The sequence below is a fragment of the Tachysurus vachellii genome, chromosome 8 (assembly GCF_030014155.1).
Source record: "Tachysurus vachellii isolate PV-2020 chromosome 8, HZAU_Pvac_v1, whole genome shotgun sequence".
Lineage (NCBI taxonomy): Eukaryota > Metazoa > Chordata > Actinopteri > Siluriformes > Bagridae > Tachysurus > Tachysurus vachellii.
In genome coordinates, this window is record NC_083467.1 from 23,057,966 (window position 1) to 23,076,501 (window position 18,536).

Below are 18,536 nucleotides of genomic sequence, written 5' to 3' on the forward strand. Positions count from 1 at the left end.
AGAGAGGAAAACAGAGAAAGCTGCCGCTAGTCCAGGTGAGTGTAACCTCTGATATGTCTCCTCTCTTCCATATTAACCGATCAGTTCCTGTGTTTACTGTAGGATCAGCAGAGTAAGCTCATAAAGAAGATAAGGAAAATAAATAAACAGATGTTTATAGTCCTTTTATACAGGAACCGTATCTGTTGATAGTGGTATATTGTTTACAGGCTAAAGATCAACTTGAGTGAAGCATGCCATGTGAGATGTTGCACACAGTTAAACTACAGATGTAATTACAGACTCATACGCTATTTAAGCAGTCACACACAAGGTGGTGTTGGTGAAATCAGAGGCAAGGCTCAGACACGTGTGATTCCGGCCTTGAACTTGATCTGAGTTTTCTTGCACAACACAGGCTCGAGTGAGGAGTAGTATCAAATCCTGCCTCGGTTTGTAATTGCAATTTATCATGCTGAAACATGTCTTAAAGTGTAACTGTATCTACACTCAAAATTGCAGAACAACATTGGAGTGCATTAGTTAACAGTAAATGGTAGTCTTGTACATTTCAGTCAATTGCTGTGTTGCACAACTCATTACATAATATGGTTGAAAAGACAATAAAAGCTTCTTGACTTGACTTGAAACACGCAAACACGATAAAAGGGCTGAATTTTAAATGATTCTGATAAGAGATTTCACAACTTCATCAGGTTAAAGAATTAACTGCTTGGTGTAAGGGACAGTTACAGACTGTGTGGACACAAATGCAATTGAAAATGCTTTAGTAAAGACAACCAGTTAGCTCCATGAACGTGAGGCAGAAACAGGGTTGAAAAGCAGGCAAGGTTCAGGTAGTGGTTCAGGTATGATAAAGTCACAAATTAAACAAAACTGAGTGTATACTTCGCCCAAAGACACAAATTGCTGCGTAAATGTATAAGCGGGTTAAGAAAGATTGGTGAGAAAAATCATGACTTGTCAGGGTAACAATTAGTGACAAACTGGGCGGAGACAAGACACGAAGCAAAACAAAACACATGGAAAGAATGGAACAAGTACACCACACACACGCGCACACACACACATTATGTTATGCTGATGCTCTTAATCAGACTCCTTTCAACACACTTAGCTACTTGACTGTAGTATACAGAAGAAGAGAAATGATTTATAATCCCACTCTCTGGTGTCACCCAGATGAGGAAAGGCTCTCTTCTTAGTCTGGTTCCTCTCAAGGTTTCTTCCTCATGTCATGTCAGGGAGTTTTTCTCGTTACTTGATGTCATCCCTGGCTTGATCATTCGGGATAACTTTAAAATGCAAAATAACTGGTGGGAAACTGAACGCAACAGGTACAAGAACAGATTCTGGTGTTTGATACATGTTGCTGAGAGTAACAATAGATTTAGTTGGTGTTTTAAAAGTACTGATTCCTGAACTGAGTACTGAAAAAAAATAGTTTTTGCCAACCTCTAATATAAGCGAAAAAATATGGCCAGTTTGTGTGTCACGTTCTTGTAGAAACTGCCAATGAGACCCAAGTGCAGGATAACGCATTTATTCATGTAAAACACTTAACAAGACATAAAAATTTGATCATGACACAAAGTAAACATACACAAAAACCTGGAACCAATGAGACAATGACAGGGACAAATACACTAGAACAGGTATATATAGAACAACTCGGTAAAAATCACGTGACAATCACATGACTTTAAACAAACTGTAGCTAAAAACCAAACAATACCCCCTCTGGTGGTCTGCCAGGGGATTGTCCCAGTGCCTTACAGTGTGTATTATTTATATATTTTTATGTTGTTGTTGTTTTTTTTTAAATTACCGTATGTCTGCAGTGGTCTGCTATGTGGGTGACCGTAACGAACTGCGCAGGCGTGTGATCGAGTGGCTGCAAACGGAAGTTGTTCCAGACGGCTGGTTCACCAAAGGCTCCAACTTCACTGACATCCTTCTCAAGTACTTCAAGGTGAATTTAAAGACGTTTTTATCCAAACCTGAATAATTTGCATTTGCTATTCCTTTTTGATGGCATGGTGGCTAAGTGGTTGGCGATTTGCCTCCACCTCCTCACACCTCTGCCTCTGCCGTGTGCGTGGAGTTTGCATGTTCACTTTGTGCCTTGAAGGTTTTCCCCAGAACTGTGGATAAGTTCCAGGCATTGTAGGCTGATTGTGCCCTGCGATAGACTGGTACTAGTCTAGGGTGTCCCTTGCATGGTGCCCCTAGGTTAGTCGACACGTTTTGCACGACTTACATATTATCTAATTTTATACAACTGAGCATTTGAGGGTTAAGGGCCTTGCTCAGGGGCAAGGACGTGGGAATCGAACTCACAACATTTCGATTGGTTGTCTAGTACCTTAACCTCTAGGCTACCACATAACTACATGGATGGATGGATGGATGGATGGATGGATGGATGTTCTTCCTTTGCACAGGTACACACAGTATTTGAGGAAAAATGCACAAATTTGATCAAATATGTTAAAACAAGTGAACCACTGTTGCTCTTGTTGAGCATTCCTGCACTTGTCTGATCTATTACGTTATTTTGTTTTCTTAGGCTCCCTTGTCTTTCCTTACAGCACATACTGTAGCTTTCCAAAAACTTCATAATTACACCATGACACCATAACTACACCAGGAAATGACATTTATCTGTCAACTTTCAGACATTTTTATTCAGACTGACATGTTTATTAAACTGGCTCCTTACTCAACATGATCTCTTATATACAACATGACCAAGTTGTTTCGGTAAAATATGTTCATAATTTCTCTAAAACAAGATGTCAAATGATGTGTTTGTTATAGGTTAAAAATCTCAATTTTTCCGGCTGTTATCTTGCTTTACCTCATATTTAATTTTAATGACCTAAAATTGAAGTGTTAAGATCTGGTATTGTCTGTCATTATTCGAAATATATAAAATACATTTAACAACATTCAGTTATTGACAATAAACACTTCTGTTTAATCCCACTGGTTAAGAAAACATTGATTGAGTGTTATAGAGTTTTATAGGAATTTTTCTTGTCTACAGATAAAGCACTGAGGTGGAGACATAAAGAATGTAGTCAGTCTTAAAGGCACATAAATTTAAAAAAGAATGTTGTAAGAAGGGGGGCACGGTGGCTTAGTGGTTAGCACGTTCGCCTCACACCTCCAGGGTTGGGGGTTCGATTCCTCCGCCTTGTGTGTGTAGCATGTTCTCCCCGTGCCTCGGGGGTTTCCTCCGGGTACTCCGGTTTCCTCCCCCGGTCCAAAGACATGCATGGTAGGTTGATTGGCATCTCTGGAAAATTGTCCGTAGTGTGTGAGTGAATAAGAGTGTGTGTGTGTGCGCCCTGCGATGGGTTGGCACTCCGTCCAGGGTGTATCCTGCCTTGATGCCCCATGATGCCTGAGGTAGGCACAGGCTCCCCGTGACCCGAGGTAGTTCGGATAAGCGGTATAAATGATGTATAAATGTATAAAATAATGAGATTTAATGTAAATCGCTCTGGAATATGATGTCTGTCAACTGCCATAAACATATCTGTATAACCTATAATAAATGTCCGACACTGTGAGCCAGAGCTCTCTATATGTTTTAATTGGGCCTCTGGTGTTCAAACAGAGCAATTGGGTTACCTGATTAATTAACAGAAAGCTACTGTAATATGCACAATGTTATTCGTATGTCTCAACAATGCACATCGTCACATTCTTGCATAGTGATGCATCATGTATAGTTAAACCCTTAGTAATGCCATATTTGCGTGTGACATAGAAGTATAACAGTATTAGTGTGACAAGCTGAGCTAATCTAAATCAAATATTATATATGTTTACGCATCAACAGTGCCTTATTGAAATTTAACGTCCAAGCAAAACTTAACATCGACTTTATGGTGCATATGAAACACTCGAGAGTGTACAGTATTTGACACATTCTGAGGTGTGTGTGCACTTTATTTATGATTATATTGCAGAACTATGATAACGGCGACTCGCAGCTGGATTCTGCCGAACTTCTGAACTTCATCCAGCACAACGATTCAGCGGTGGAGCTGCACTCATACGCAGAGGAGGAGAACAACCGGCTGCTCAGGTAAACACATGCACAGGTATACACACACACACACACACACACACACACACACATACATCGGAACAATATGAACATTTAATTGAATTAATTCCTTTCTGAATGCTGTGTGAACACCGTGCTCTCGCCGAGAGTCATGAGCAGTCTGGAGTATTACTGGAGTGATAATTATAGCGATTACATGCTGTTTAACACAGACAGAGTTAAGTGTAGTGTATAATTATTAGTTTAGGTTTTTGACACTTTAAGAGAAGGACTTTAGGTTCTGTTATTAACAAACAATACGAGAGACTCCAGTTTGAAAGTAGCAGTTTGCGCCTCATGACTTGTTCCACCATCGTTTTAGATTTACAGTGAAAGGACAATTTTGTTCACAGGTGAGGGAAAATGTGCAATTGATCACAAACACCTTTTGACCAACTTTTTATTTACAATAATATTTAAAAATCATTGCATGTTTAAAGGGGGGCACGGTGGCTTAGTGGTTAGCACGTTCGCCTCACACCTCCAGGTTGTGGGTTCGATTCCCGCCTCCGCCTTGTGTGCGTGGAGTTTGCATGTTCTCTCCGTGCCTCGGGGATTTCCTCCGGGTACTCCGGTTTCCTCCCCCGGTCCAAAGACATGCATGGTAGGTTGATTGGCATCTCTGGAAAATTGTCTGTAGTGTGATTGCGTGAGTGAATGAGAGTGTGTTTGTGTGCCCTGTGATGGGTTGGCACTCGTCCAGGGTGTATCCTGCCTTGATGCCCGATGACGCCTGAGATAGGCACAGGCTCCCCGTGACCCGAGGTAGTTCGGATAAGCGGTAGAAAATGAGTGAGTGAGTGAGAGAGTGCATGTTTAAAGGTAAACTGACTATTTGAAAAGCGTCTTATTTAAGTGACAAATTAGCATGGTAATGAAATGCAGAAATGGACGTACTGGATGTAGTGGATACTGCACAATACCCAGAGCTAATACAGAGTGTGTGTGGAAGTTACAGTCAGGGTCATGTGAGTTCACACTGCCTCTGTTTTACCAACGTGAAGAGAAACTGAATGGGAAAATCCTCGTCAACAATCACTACAAACAGCAGCCAGACATTTCACCCCTGCATTGCTGCTTCCTGTGTGTGAGTGTGTGTTCAGCTGAATACACAAGATTTCAATCTGCGCCATGGAAAATAGTAGTTTTACAAACCTAAAAATTTACCAGGCCATTCCGCAGTAACAAGATATACACACATACACACACATACACACACACACACACACACACACACACACACACACACATCTTCATAAATATATTATTAGAATATAACTGAGATGAAGATATATGTGGAATTTTATCATTTTATTCACTCTATTTTTAGTATAATATCTAAATGTGTGTGTGTCTCTGTGTGTGCATTTGTGTATCAGGAGTCTGTGTGTGGACGCATTGATCGAGCTCTCGGATCAGAATGCTGACTGGAAGTTGAGCTTTGATGAATTCCTCAACTGCCTTCGTCCAGGATTCAACCCTCCAGAGAAGAGTAAGACTGCACGCACAGACACACACACACACACACACACACACACACCACAAATTAATCCCTGACAGCCATTGAAACACACACAGATTTCACACACTTAATGAACTTAAGAACTAACATTCATACACTTTTATTCAAGCACATACATTACTTACACACACACCACACACACACACACACACACACACACACACACACACACACACAAACACACAGAGCTGAAAAAAGTTATTTTCTCAGAAGCTGCTGCACTGCTATACTGTAAGTAGGTGAGAGTTCAAGGGGAGTGTCAGTGTGAGCACTGTGTCAGGCCACAATTCTTTACACACACAGGCCTATAAAAATAGACAGGAAAAGATAGTAGTTGTGCAGATAAGCGAGACAGAGTTTTACTTATATAATGTTAAGGGACTACGTGTGATATCGCATGGAATCTAAACTTCACACTGGATCATTTCTAGCAGATTTCCTGGAAGGATGTTTGCTGGGATAGTTGCTGAGATAGATGCAGCTGCAAAAAAAGCACTCGTGCAGATAGAAGATATTACACAAGCTGTCTGTGTGAGTGTGAAGGTCTGTGTGTTTAAAGATAGCAGCATTTCCCTGTCATTTCCTTGTGAATTTAAGTAGGTTCAAAGGTTTTGGAGGACAAGTGATGATTGTGTTTTTTAGACTGGGGTGATTATTGTGTTGTGTGTTTTGTAGCATAGGGGATTATTGTGTTGTGTGTTTTGTAGCATAGGGGATTATTGTGTTGTGTGTTTTGTAGCATAGGGGATTATTGTGTTGTGTGTTTTGTAGCATAGGGGATTATTGTGTTGTGTGTTTTGTAGGATGAGGTGATTATAGTGTTGTGTGTTTTGTAGGATGGGGGATTATTGTGTTGTGTATTTTGCAAGATGGGGTGATTATATTGTCTGTTTTGAAGGATGGGTGATTATTGTGTTGTGTTTTGTAGGATGAGGTGATTATAGTGTTGTGTGTTTTGTAAAATGGGGTGATTATTGTGTTGTGTGTTTTGTAGAGTGGGGTGATTATTGTGTTGTGTGTTTTGTAGAGTGGGGTGATTATTGTGTTGTGTGTTTTGTAGAGTGGGGTGATTATTGTGTTGTGTGTTTTGTAGCATAGGGGATTATTGTGTTGTGTGTTTGTAGGATGGGGTGATTAGTGTGTTGTGTGTTTTGTAGAATGGGGTGATTAGTGTGTTGTGTGTTTTGTAGAATGGGGTGATTATAGTGTTGTGTGTTTTGTAGAATGGGGTGATTATTGTGTTGTGTGTTTTGTAGAATGGGATGATTATAGTGTTGTGTGTTTTGTAGAATCTGGTGATTATTGTGCTGTGTGTTTTGTAGAGTGGGGTGATTATTGTGTTGTGTGTTTTGTAGAATGGGGTGATTATTGTGTTGTGTGTTTTGTAGAGTGGGGTGATTATTGTGTTGTGTGTTTTGTAGAGTGGGGTGATTATTGTGTTGTGTGTTTTGTAGAATGGGGTGATTATAGTGTTGTGTGTTTTGTAGAGTGGGGTGATTATTGTGTTGTGTGTTTTGTAGAATGGGGTGATTATTGTGTTGTGTGTTTTGTAGAGTGGGGTGATTATTGTGTTGTGTGTTTTGTAGAGTGGGGTGATTATTGTGTTGTGTGTTTTGTAGAATGGGGTGATTATTGTGTTGTGTGTTTTGTAGAGTGGGTGATTATTGTGTTGTGTTACAGAGTAAATAGAGTTTTAAAGAATAACTAAATGGAGTTTGGAGAATTGGGTGATTAGTCTGTTGTGGGTTTTTTGTATGATGGGGTGATTAGTGTGTTGTGTTTTAGATAATGTTACAGAGAATGGGGTGATTAGTATGTTGCGTGTTAGAGAATGTTACAGAGAATGGGGTGATTAGTGTGTAGTGTGTTAGAGAATGTTACAGAGAATGGGGTGATTAGTATGTTGCGTGTTAGAGAATGTTACAGAGAATGGGGTGATTAGTGTGTAGTGTGTTAGAGAATGTTACAGAGAATGTTTAGAGGTTAGGTTTGAGGTTGTGTGGTTATTTGGGTGGTTGTGTGTTATAGTGAATGTTTTGGAAGATGGGCTGATCAGTGTATTGTGTGTTTCAGAGTGTGCTTTGGAGGATGAGACCTATGAAGATGGAGCAGAGACTCAAGTGGACTGTAACCTCTGTGTATGCGCATGCGGCAACTGGGTCTGCACTGCCATGACCTGTGACGGTAAGATAAATAAGAAACAATCAGTTAGAAACATAAAAACCTTCTGAAAACCTTGCTGGAAAAACCAGACCCTGAAATATGAAGTCTGAATTTACTAAAGTCTGACACTCAAGACCATATAGAATTAATGCAGGAATATAAGTACCGAGATCTACGGTGGAAAAATCCCTTTCTCATGTACATACAGTATAGAAGAACTGGTGTGATAAATGACATAAACCTTACTGTAGACTGTAAAGACTTACTGTTCCATTCCTATATACCGTGGCATGCAAAAGTTTGGGCACCCCTGGTCAAAATTGCTGTTTATGTGAACAGTTAAGCAAGTGGAAGATAAAATGAACTCCAAAAGGCATAAAGTTACAGATGGCACATTCCCTTTATATTTTGAACAAAATCTTTTTTTTATTTTCATCTTCTAACTTTTCAAAATAACAGAAAAGAAAAAGGGCCAGCAGCAAAAGTTTAGGCACCCTGCATTGTTAATACCTGGTAGCACCCCCTTTGGCAAGTATCACATCTTGTAAACGCTTTTTGTAGCCAGCCAAGAGTCTTTGGGTTCTCGTTTGAGGGATTTTCTCCCATTGTTCCTTATAGTAGTCTTCCAGTTCTGTGAGATTCCTAGGTAGTCTTGCACGCACTGCCCTTTTGTGGGCTAACCACAGATTTTCAATGAGGTTTAGGTCAGGAGACTGTGAGGGCCATGACAAAACCTTCAGCTTGCACCTCTTGAGGTAGTCCATAATAGATTTTGAGGTGTGTTTAGGATCATCATTCATTTGTAGAAGCCATCCTCTTCAACTTCATCTTTTTTACAGATGCAGGGTTCCCGCAGGGTCTTAAAAAGTCTTAAAAGCATTGAATTTATTAATTTGGAAATAATACCTTAAAAAGTCTTTAAAAAGTCTTGAATTTTGATGTCTGGGTCTTACAAATTGTGCTGTATGTAACTTCTCCATATTGTAATTTTCCTCAAAAGTTTCATTTGTCAACCACGATTATTTTGATTCAATGATGTACTGTAGTATAAAAGAGTGGCGGAAGCAATAATTGAGAATGCAACGCAGCCCCGGGTTACCGTACAAAATACTGCGAACACGCGATGCCTTCAGTAAAGGAAGATCACGCGCTACGACAATACAGCCATAGACTACAACACAACACAACACAACAAGCAAAGGAGAAGCGCGAGAAATCAATGAAAATCTCAGCATTCCACAGGAAAGGTTGACTGACGCACGCAGTTATATTTTTAAAGTTTGTTTTTACGTTAGATAGCTACCAATTTCATTCTGAGGTTATGGGGAAATGTAAATTTAATGAAGCGTGGCTGGTCTCATGCCAAGTCGTCCAAGCACATAAACGCTCTCAATGGACAAAAACAAACTCCTTCCATCGCCTGCGTGTTTCAACCAACTAATGTTAGCCAGCTATCTGCTAATGTGCCTGAAGTGGCAACAGGAGCTAATGTTAGCCAGCTTGCTGCTAGTGCTGCAGACCCTAAAGCTATGGCCGCAACTAGAGTGGATCTGCGCACAGTTTTGGGTCCACACCAACACTGACCTGATCTCCAGGTCCAACCTCTTGCGAAGAATCCATAAGGAGAAGTTGACGGAACTGGCTGTCCTTGATAAAGACATTGCTGCCCTGAGTGAAGAGCTAAGGAGTTGACTGTGTTTCTTAATTTAATTTAGTTTATTGTTGAGTTCTGATTTTCGATGTTTATTGTTCAGGGGTCTCTCAGTTCCCCATATTCCCAGCATGGAATAAGTAGCTAGCTCATGTTAAAAAACAACTTAACATTGTTCGGCAAACTTTCTTGTGGACTACTGAAATGTTTTTATTGTTCACACTGCTTGGCTTATCTTTTACCCATTCCACATTTGAAAAATAAATGAACACAAGTTCAAGGATTTTGGTTTTCTTTGCTGGTAGGGACGTGAAATAGGTATTAATGTTTTATATAAATGGTTTTAAAAAGGTCTTAAAAAGACTTGAATTTAACTTGAAGAAACCTGTAGAACCCTGAGATGGTATGTTTGCTTCCAGAATTAGTTGAAAAATAATTGAATCCATTCTTCCCTCTACCCGTGAAATGTTTCTCGTGCCATTGTTCGCAATACAACCCCAAAGCATGATTGATCAACCCCATGGTTAACAGTTGGACTAGTGTTCTTTTTCTGAAATTCTGTGCCCTTTGTTCTCTAAACCTACCTTTGCTCATTGTGGCCAGAGTTCTGTTTTCACCTCATCGGGCCACAGGACTTTTCTCCAAAATGCATCTGGCTTGTGTAAATGTTCTTTTGCAAAATTCAATTTTTAAATTCAATTTTGTGATGAGGACGCAGGATTTCTTCTGATGACTCTTCCATGAAAGCCATATTTGTGCAGGTGTCACTGAACAGTTGGACAGTGTACCACAAGTCCAGAGTCTGCCAAATCTTCCTGGAGGACTTTTGCAATCAGACGGGGGTTCTGACTAGCTTTTCTAGTAACCCTAGCAGCAGTTCTCTCTGATATTTTTCCTGGTCTTCCAGACCCTATCTTGACCTCCGCTGTTCCTGTTAACTGCCATTTCTTAATTACATTCCAAACTGAGAAAATCAGTACCTGAAAACACTTTGCTATCTTCTTCTAGCCATCTCATGCTTGTGGGTGTCAATACTTTTCATTGTCACAGTGCTAGGCAACTGCTTAGAGGAACCCATGGCTGCTGAGTATTGGGACAATGTTAGAGGAGTCTGGGTATATATAAAGCTTTATCTCCTGGGGTTCCCATTCTTTTGCAGGGTGTTGCTTTCCCTTTTTCACTCTAAAATCATAGAAAACATAAACAATACACTGATATCACCCAAAATATTGCAAAAGAGTACTTCAGGTTTAACTTTATGCCTTAAATGTTCACATAAACAGAGATTTTGACCAGGGGTGCCCAAACTTTCGCTATATATAATATATTTATACACCATTGACCCTGTAAAAATGATCACCGAGCTAAAAATTCTCAAATGAAATCTGGGTCAAAAATGAAGCAGGTTCTTAATATGCAAAGCAACTGAGTTTTTACACTGGATGTTTCTACACTAGTCTCATATTAATCATGAATAATTTCAATATCACATGTTTTCTTAAGGGGGGGGGCACGGTGGCTTAGTGGTTATCACGTTCGCCTCACACCTCCAGGGTCGGGGTTCGATCCCCGTCTCCACCTTGTGTGTGTGGAGTTTGCATGTTCTCCCCGTGCCTCAGGGGTTTCCTCCGGGTACTCCGGTTTCCTCCCCCGGTCCAAAGACATGCATGGTAGGTTGATTGGCATCTCTGGAAAATTGTCCCTAGTGTGTGATTGCGTGAGTGTGTGTGTGTGCCCTGCGATGGGTTGGCACTCCGTCCAGGGTGTATCCTGCCTTGATGCCCAATGACGCCTGAGATAGACACAGGCTCCCCGTGACCCGAGGTAGTTCGGATAAGCGGTAGAAGATGAATGAATGAATGAATGAATGAATGTTTTCTTAAGAAATACAGCACAGTTACAACTGATGTTCAGTATGTATTAGTGTGTAAAAACACCATCAAAATTTATTTATTTTATAGACTGGAGCTCTTATTTATTATTGTTCTTTCTATACAATAAGAATAGAAAAGAATCAAATCACCTTTTTCAGAATAATCACATTTTGTTGCTTTGCAACCTGCAATAAAGAAGGACACAATTTTGTTTTATCCACTTGTATTTGCCCAGTACAGCTTATAAAACATGACACCAACAGGTCAGAAAAAAAACAATAAGAAGAAGAAATAATTCATTCATTCATCTTCTACCGCTTATCCGAACTACCTCGGGTCACGGGAGCCTGTGCCTATCTCAGGCGTCATCGGGCATCAAGGTAGGATACACCCTGGATGGAGTGCCAACCTATCGCAGGGCACACACACACACACACACACACTCACTCATGCAATCACACACTAGGGACAATTTTCCAGAGATGCCAATCAACCTACCATGCATGTCTTTGGACCGGGGGAGGAAACCGGAGTACCCGGAGGAAACCCCTGAGGCACGGGGAGAACATGCAAACTCCACACACACAAGGGGAATCGGAGGCGGGAATCGAACCCCGACCCTGGAGGTGTGAGGCGAACGTGCTAACCACTAAGCCACCTTGCCCCCCGAAGAAATAATAAAAAAAAAAAATTACAATTTTTTTGGATAAAGGATCAACCTCCCTCATAAAAATGACTCAATCAGCTAATCATCACACCAAGCCGTTTGACTTCCACCGGTGATGAATTGTGGTCATTTTGATTAGCTCAGCATAAGAACTATTTTTGAAGCATATCAGACCATGGTAGTGCAACTGAAACAAATAATGAACTATGGGTGACAAAGCACTGTCAAAAGATCTCTGGGTTAAAGTTGTGAAGAGGTACGAGTCAGGAGATGGATACAAAAATATCTTGAGGCCAAGTGGAAAAGGTTGTTATGGTCAGATGAGACTAGGTGTTAGGTGGAAAACCAATACAGCTCACTATCCAAATAACTCCATGGATGTGGTTATATCCTGTTGTGGCTGTGTTTCTCTTCAGCAAAGACTAGAGCACAGGACAGGAGAGAAGGAAAAATGGATGAAAATGGATAACATCAAATTCATGAGGAAAACCTGCTGCCAGAAGAAAGTTGTCACTGAGTTGAAGGTTCACCTTCCAGCATGACAATGACACAGCAGAATGACACAGCGGTCAATGTCCTTGCATGGCCTAGTCCAGACCACATTGCACATATGTGATTTAACCACAGAAATGTAACTGAACTTGACCAGTTCTGCAAAAAAGGGTAGGCAAACATTGCAAAGTCTAGATGTGGTAATTTGGACGTATCCCAACAGACTAAAGGCTGTAATTAAAGCAAAAGGTAGTTCAACAAAATACTTACACAAGGGGATGATCCTTTATCCAACGCAGTCATTCTGTTTTTTATATTTTTTGCCGTTATAACATCCAAGGGAAAGATATGAGTTGCGTATAAGGGTAAATTGGATAAAACAAAAATTGTGTACTTCTTCATTTCAGGATGCAAAGCAACAAAATGTGATTATTTTCAAGGAGGCGATTCTTTATTATTCCCACTGTATGTTTGATTTAATAAAGCTACACTTGAGTACTCGTGAGTTCCGGAGAATAAAAACACAACATGTTAAAGAGTGTGGTTGCAGAAGCCTTATCTGATATCTAGCAGAGTTATTAAAGATATAAAGATATAAATATGTCAGGAAGAGAAGAAGAAGAATCATACTTCTAATAATGATAGGTTTAACACATTTGTGAAATTTCTTTCATTTACTCCTAAGGCTCTGCAAAAGTATGTTTTATTTGAGGATCAAATACAGCTTATATTATGTCTGACAAACTTTTTATTTTTGGAATTAAAATTCTGTCTCCAGAGAAAAGCCCAGCTCTCGAGCCAGCTACCGGTGATGAGACAATGACGGAGGAGGAGTGGAATCTGCGTGTGGCTGAACTCAACAAACATCAGGTTCCCTCTCTGCACCTGATCATCGTACATCATTCGCATAGATTAGTCATCATAAATATTACAAACGTTCTATCATATATTCTAAGATAGGATCTGACAAGTAGATATTACAGTTTCTGTAGATTGGGGCCAAGATGCGTTTTGTGACATCATTATAAGGTGCAATCAGCCTTTTTTGATTCATAAGTGTGAAATATGAGTACAGCGAATATAGAAAGTTATTAAATATGTGTTTTCACTGCTAGAAGTTTAAAAGAAGAATCTTGTGTTTGTAGTTTAACCAATTCATGTACTGTTTCATCAGAAAAGCCTAAAAAACTCTACAAGTTGCATTGCCAATTTAGAAACAAAAGCTGCTATTGTTTACAGTTGAGTAAATGCCAGCTAGAGATTAGACGAGGTGCCGAAACATTAAAATGAACAGCTTATTTATTTATTTATTTATTTATTTACAGGAGACTATGGAGCAAATGAAGTCTAGCACAAAGGAGGTTTAAAGAAGGAGCGAGGAGGATGAGGTCACCGTCAGGACTCCTGAGATGACACTCTATTACTGGGAGAACCACATTATGTTTTGTTTTCTATCTCTGACTATGTTTATCTATTATCACTTTTTTGTCACGTCCTTCATAATCGTCTTACGTTGACGTGTACTTTTTTTCGTGTGTGTGTACAGTATGTGTGTGTGTCACTAGGTGCTGTACATTACACCAGGTGTTTTTTATAGCATCATGCTCAGCCTTGTCCAATACGCCCCAGCACGAGTTTTGTATTTTTACTTTTTTTTTTTTTTTTACTCTATGTACTGTAAAACAATTTTGTCACATATGTTTGTCTTGTTAGATTTAGATTTTGTTGCGTATGATTAAGACAATGGCAGTAGATGGAAGAGAAGAGTGAGGGAGGGAGACCGGCTGGACTGACTCAGCTGTACTTACACCACGTTAATAAAAAATAAATCAAGATTGTGGTATACGCCGTTATATTTATCAGCGTATTAAGCCACAAGATAACGTAAAGTGAGAAAACAGATTGAGTCAGAAGTTCAGCGTCAGCTAAGGTCCCCTTTCACACATTTTCTGTTTCCACACAGACAAGGCAGTCAAAGTCTTGAGACCTTTCAAAAAGGTGCTAATACAGATTTATTTCTTTATTTCTTTTTCTTCTTTTTTTTTTTTTTTTTGCAGCACCATTTTCTTGCATTATCAAGCATGCTCCTAGAGTACGTCTAGATTGCAAGGTAGAATTAGAAAATGGTAGATTTGTCGACATGTAGATCTGTAAAGGAGCTCCAATCCTCCTGTGATTCTTTAGCTGTCTCGTGAAAAGCCAGTGATTTAATCTCCAAAATCAAAAACGACTGGAAGACTCTCACGGCATGGACGCTCCGCTTTGCTCCTGCTTCTATTTAGTGCAGTTGCTTAATGTAGAAGTAGTTTGTGTTAAAGCTCTGTTGCTGTGCTCATTTCTGTAAGAAGGAACAAAGAGAAAAGTGGGAAAAGAAGAACCTACAAGCAGAATGAGAATGAGTGCGAATGTGCTGATTGATTCAGAATGGAATGGAGTTGTTTAGAGCAAAGGCAGTGTAGACCAAAAAAAAAAAAAAAAAAAGCCAACCAAAGCCTGATGTTTCGAGTGTTTAAATGTTGTACAAATCCTCCAGGTAAACCACTACTCTGGACCCAGCAACAACATCATACCTTTTATTTCATACAGCTGTCAGATTGAAGACTAGACAATTAGATTCACTGTCGCTTCTTTAGCATTGATCCTTTCTTATCTGTGTGTGTGTGTGTGTGTGTGTGTGTGTGTGTGTGTGTGTGTGTGTGTGTGTGTGTGTGTGTGGCTGCTGTATGTCTCAGTGAGTTCTTTTTCACTTATTCCACTAATATCACGTTTTTATGATACTGAGTGCCTTAAATTTTCATCTGCAGATAGAATGGCCTTCTCTCGTGTCTAATCACAGATTGTAGGATTCCATGAAGAACTTTACAGTGTTATGGTAGTCAAGCAGAAGTTGTCCTGAGTGACGGACGTGAGACGGAATTAAACCATTTCATCTTGTTAACTTTGAACTGTATTTATATTTACTTGTATTATGACTTTACTGTACGTCAATAAAAGAAATACACACCACAATTTTTTAGCTGGATCTTCATTCATTCATTCATTCATCTTCTACCGCTTATCCGAACTACCTCGGGTCACGGGGAGCCTGTGCCTATCTCAGGCGTCATCAGGCATCAAGGCAGGATTCACCCTGGACGGGGTGCCAACCCATCGTAGGGCACACACACTAGCTGGATCTTCATGTAGATTAATTAGCCTTAACTTTCCTTTGGGTTATTTGGTAGCTTAGCGGGCAAGGTGTTGGACTACTGATGAGAAGGTTGTGATTCTGAATACCAGGTCCACCAAGCTTTCACTTCTGGGCCACCGAGCACTCATCACTTACATGATGTTTCCACAAGTCCAAGTAAAATGGCACTGTTTTCATATTAGCGCAAAAAGTGACAAACATATAAATTTAAATTACATTCGAATCTAAATCATAACAGTCTGCGATGGTGTTGTGAAACCTGACAATCTGTCAGACCAAATGCTTCAACAGAAGAGATACGGCTCAAGGGAAATCTGATCTTTTGTACATTGGAGTTAACATGTGCTTCAGTTTAACTAGAAATAGTGCAGAATATTGATTCATCAACATACTCAAGGTTGTCTTGCTTTTTTCTTTTTGTTCCAAATTGATCAAAATAGAAACAAATCGCCGGCGAATTTAGAAGTATTGTAGAACAATGAATATTCCAAATAATCGAACATTTCCATTCTTTGTTTTAAATTTCTGAATATTTTCTGAATACTTAGTTTGAAATGAAATTCTGAATACACTGTAAATTCATGATGTTTTAAGTTCACCTACATAATTTAATAGTTAACTGTACATTTATTAGGCTACGATAAGCGTTCACACCATACATGTCTGTATTTATCTGGATATGAGAGGGCAGAAGAGCAGATATTAGTGTTCTTACATCAGAAAACCATGAGGTAAGCTTCATGACATATTGCATAATGAAAGCACATGGTCACAAAATCAGCAAAATCACTACACTCTAGCATACAAGATATATATATATATATATCTCTTTTGCATATATAAAGTTCCTGCTTATGTTTTAATCATATTACAGTTCAGAGAATTAAATCTCAGGGTCTGAATAAATGTGGGAATAAAAAATTTCCCTGGTGCACATGGAAAGGGTTAATAAAGATGTGGGCGTGGCCACAGAGTGAAGGCAAAAAAACAACCCCAGAACCTGAATGACACAAATGATCCTTTGATCCTGAGTGGTGTGTGTTCAAGTTATACAGGTTTCTGTGACTGTAAGTGAAGCTGCACAGTTTAATACCCTTACATGCGTGTGTAAGTGCAGTATTATGGGCTTTTTAATGGGTGCAGGAGCTGACGTTATATAAACAGAGGAATGTTTTTGACTGGTGTTTTAAAAGGCAGCAAGTGGAATTGTTATTTTTTTTAATTATTACTGATACACACACACACACACACAAATATATATATACATATATATATATGTAACACAATGGAAGTCTTGGAAGGAGCTGGTGATGGAGAGAACGTGTTGGATTTGTCCCATTTGAACTTGCACAGTGTGAATTTTGAGACTGTGAGTAATACACGGAGGATAGAAACCACCCAGATTAATCTGTGCTACAACAGACTGGTAGAACTTCCGGTTTCCATCAGACGCTTCACGAGCCTGGAGTTTCTTGACGTGAGTAATAACGGATTGTCGGTTCTGAGTGACGCCGTCACGGCTCTGACTCGGCTCAAGACCCTCATCGCCAAAAACAACCGCCTGGATGAGTTCTCTTTACCCAAAAACCTCAGTTTGTTACAGACGCTTGAGGTGGTGAATCTCAGCGGGAACCGATTCGAGGAGATCCCCAAACAACTGCTGCAGTTACAGCGACTCCACTCACTGTCCTTCGGGGGAAACCGTCTCAAACACATCCCTCCTGAAATAGACAGTCTCACCAGGTCTGTCTTATATAATACACATCAGATTTATATCTCATACTCAAACCACCAGGTCTGTCTTATATAACACACATCAGATTTACATCTCATACTCAAACCACCAGGTCTGTGTCTTATATAATACACATCAGATTTACATCTCATACTCAAACCACCAGGTCTGTGTCTTATATAATACACATCAGATTTATATCTCATACTCAAACCACCAGGTCTGTCTTATATAACACACATCAGATTTATATCTCATACTCAAACCACCAGGTCTGTCTTATATAACACACATCAGATTTATATCTCATACTCAAACCACCAGGTCTGTCTTATATAATACACATCAGATTTATATCTCATACTCAAACCACCAGGTCTGTGTCTTATATAATACACATCAGATTTATATCTCATACTCAAACCACCAGGTCTGTCTTATATAACACACATCAGATTTATATCTCATACTCAAACCACCAGGTCTGTCTTATATAACACACATCAGATTTATATCTCATACTCAAACCACCAGGTCTGTCTTATATAATACACATCAGATTTATATCTCATACTCAAACCACCAGGTCTGTCTTATATAACATACATCAGATTTACGTCTCATACTCAAACCACCAGGTCTGTGTCTTATATAATACACATCAGATTTATATCTCATACTCAAACCACCAGGTCTGTCTTATATAACATACATCAGATTTATATCTCATACTCAAACCACCAGGTCTGTCTTATATAATACACATCAGATTTATATCTCATACTCAAACCACCAGGTCTGTCTTATATAACATACATCAGATTTATATCTCATACTCAAACCACCAGGTCTGTCTTATATAACATACATCAGATTTATATCTCATACTCAAACCACCAGGTCTGTGTCTTATATAATACACATCAGATTTATATCTCATACTCAAACCACCAGGTCTGTGTCTTATATAATACACATCAGATTTATATCTCATACTCAAACCACCAGGTCTGTGTCTTATATAACATACATCAGATTTACATCTCATACTCAAACCACCAGGTCTGTGTCTTATGTAATACACATCAGATTTATATCTCATACTCAAACCACCAGGTCTGT

General features: G+C 39.5%; 2 protein-coding genes across 2 annotated transcripts in view; both read left to right on the forward strand.

Annotated features, from left to right (window-relative positions):
• fstl1b (follistatin-like 1b) overlaps window positions 1–15,498 on the forward strand; it is a 65,911-nt gene extending 50,413 nt beyond the window's left edge. Inside the window, exons 5-11 of the mRNA XM_060876963.1 lie at window positions 3–35; window positions 1,842–1,972; window positions 3,981–4,099; window positions 5,500–5,612; window positions 7,716–7,826; window positions 13,268–13,359; window positions 13,815–15,498. Coding sequence (XP_060732946.1) covers window positions 3–35; window positions 1,842–1,972; window positions 3,981–4,099; window positions 5,500–5,612; window positions 7,716–7,826; window positions 13,268–13,359; window positions 13,815–13,856 — 641 coding nt within the window. The 3' untranslated portion in view covers window positions 13,857–15,498. The remainder of the gene's footprint in view (window positions 1–2; window positions 36–1,841; window positions 1,973–3,980; window positions 4,100–5,499; window positions 5,613–7,715; window positions 7,827–13,267; window positions 13,360–13,814) is intronic.
• A 1,246-nt stretch (window positions 15,499–16,744) lies between these two features.
• lrrc58b (leucine rich repeat containing 58b) overlaps window positions 16,745–18,536 on the forward strand; it is a 12,430-nt gene continuing 10,638 nt past the window's right edge. The window contains exon 1 of the mRNA XM_060876964.1: window positions 16,745–17,422. Within this exon, the coding sequence (XP_060732947.1) occupies window positions 16,965–17,422 (458 nt within the window). The 5' untranslated portion in view covers window positions 16,745–16,964. The remainder of the gene's footprint in view (window positions 17,423–18,536) is intronic.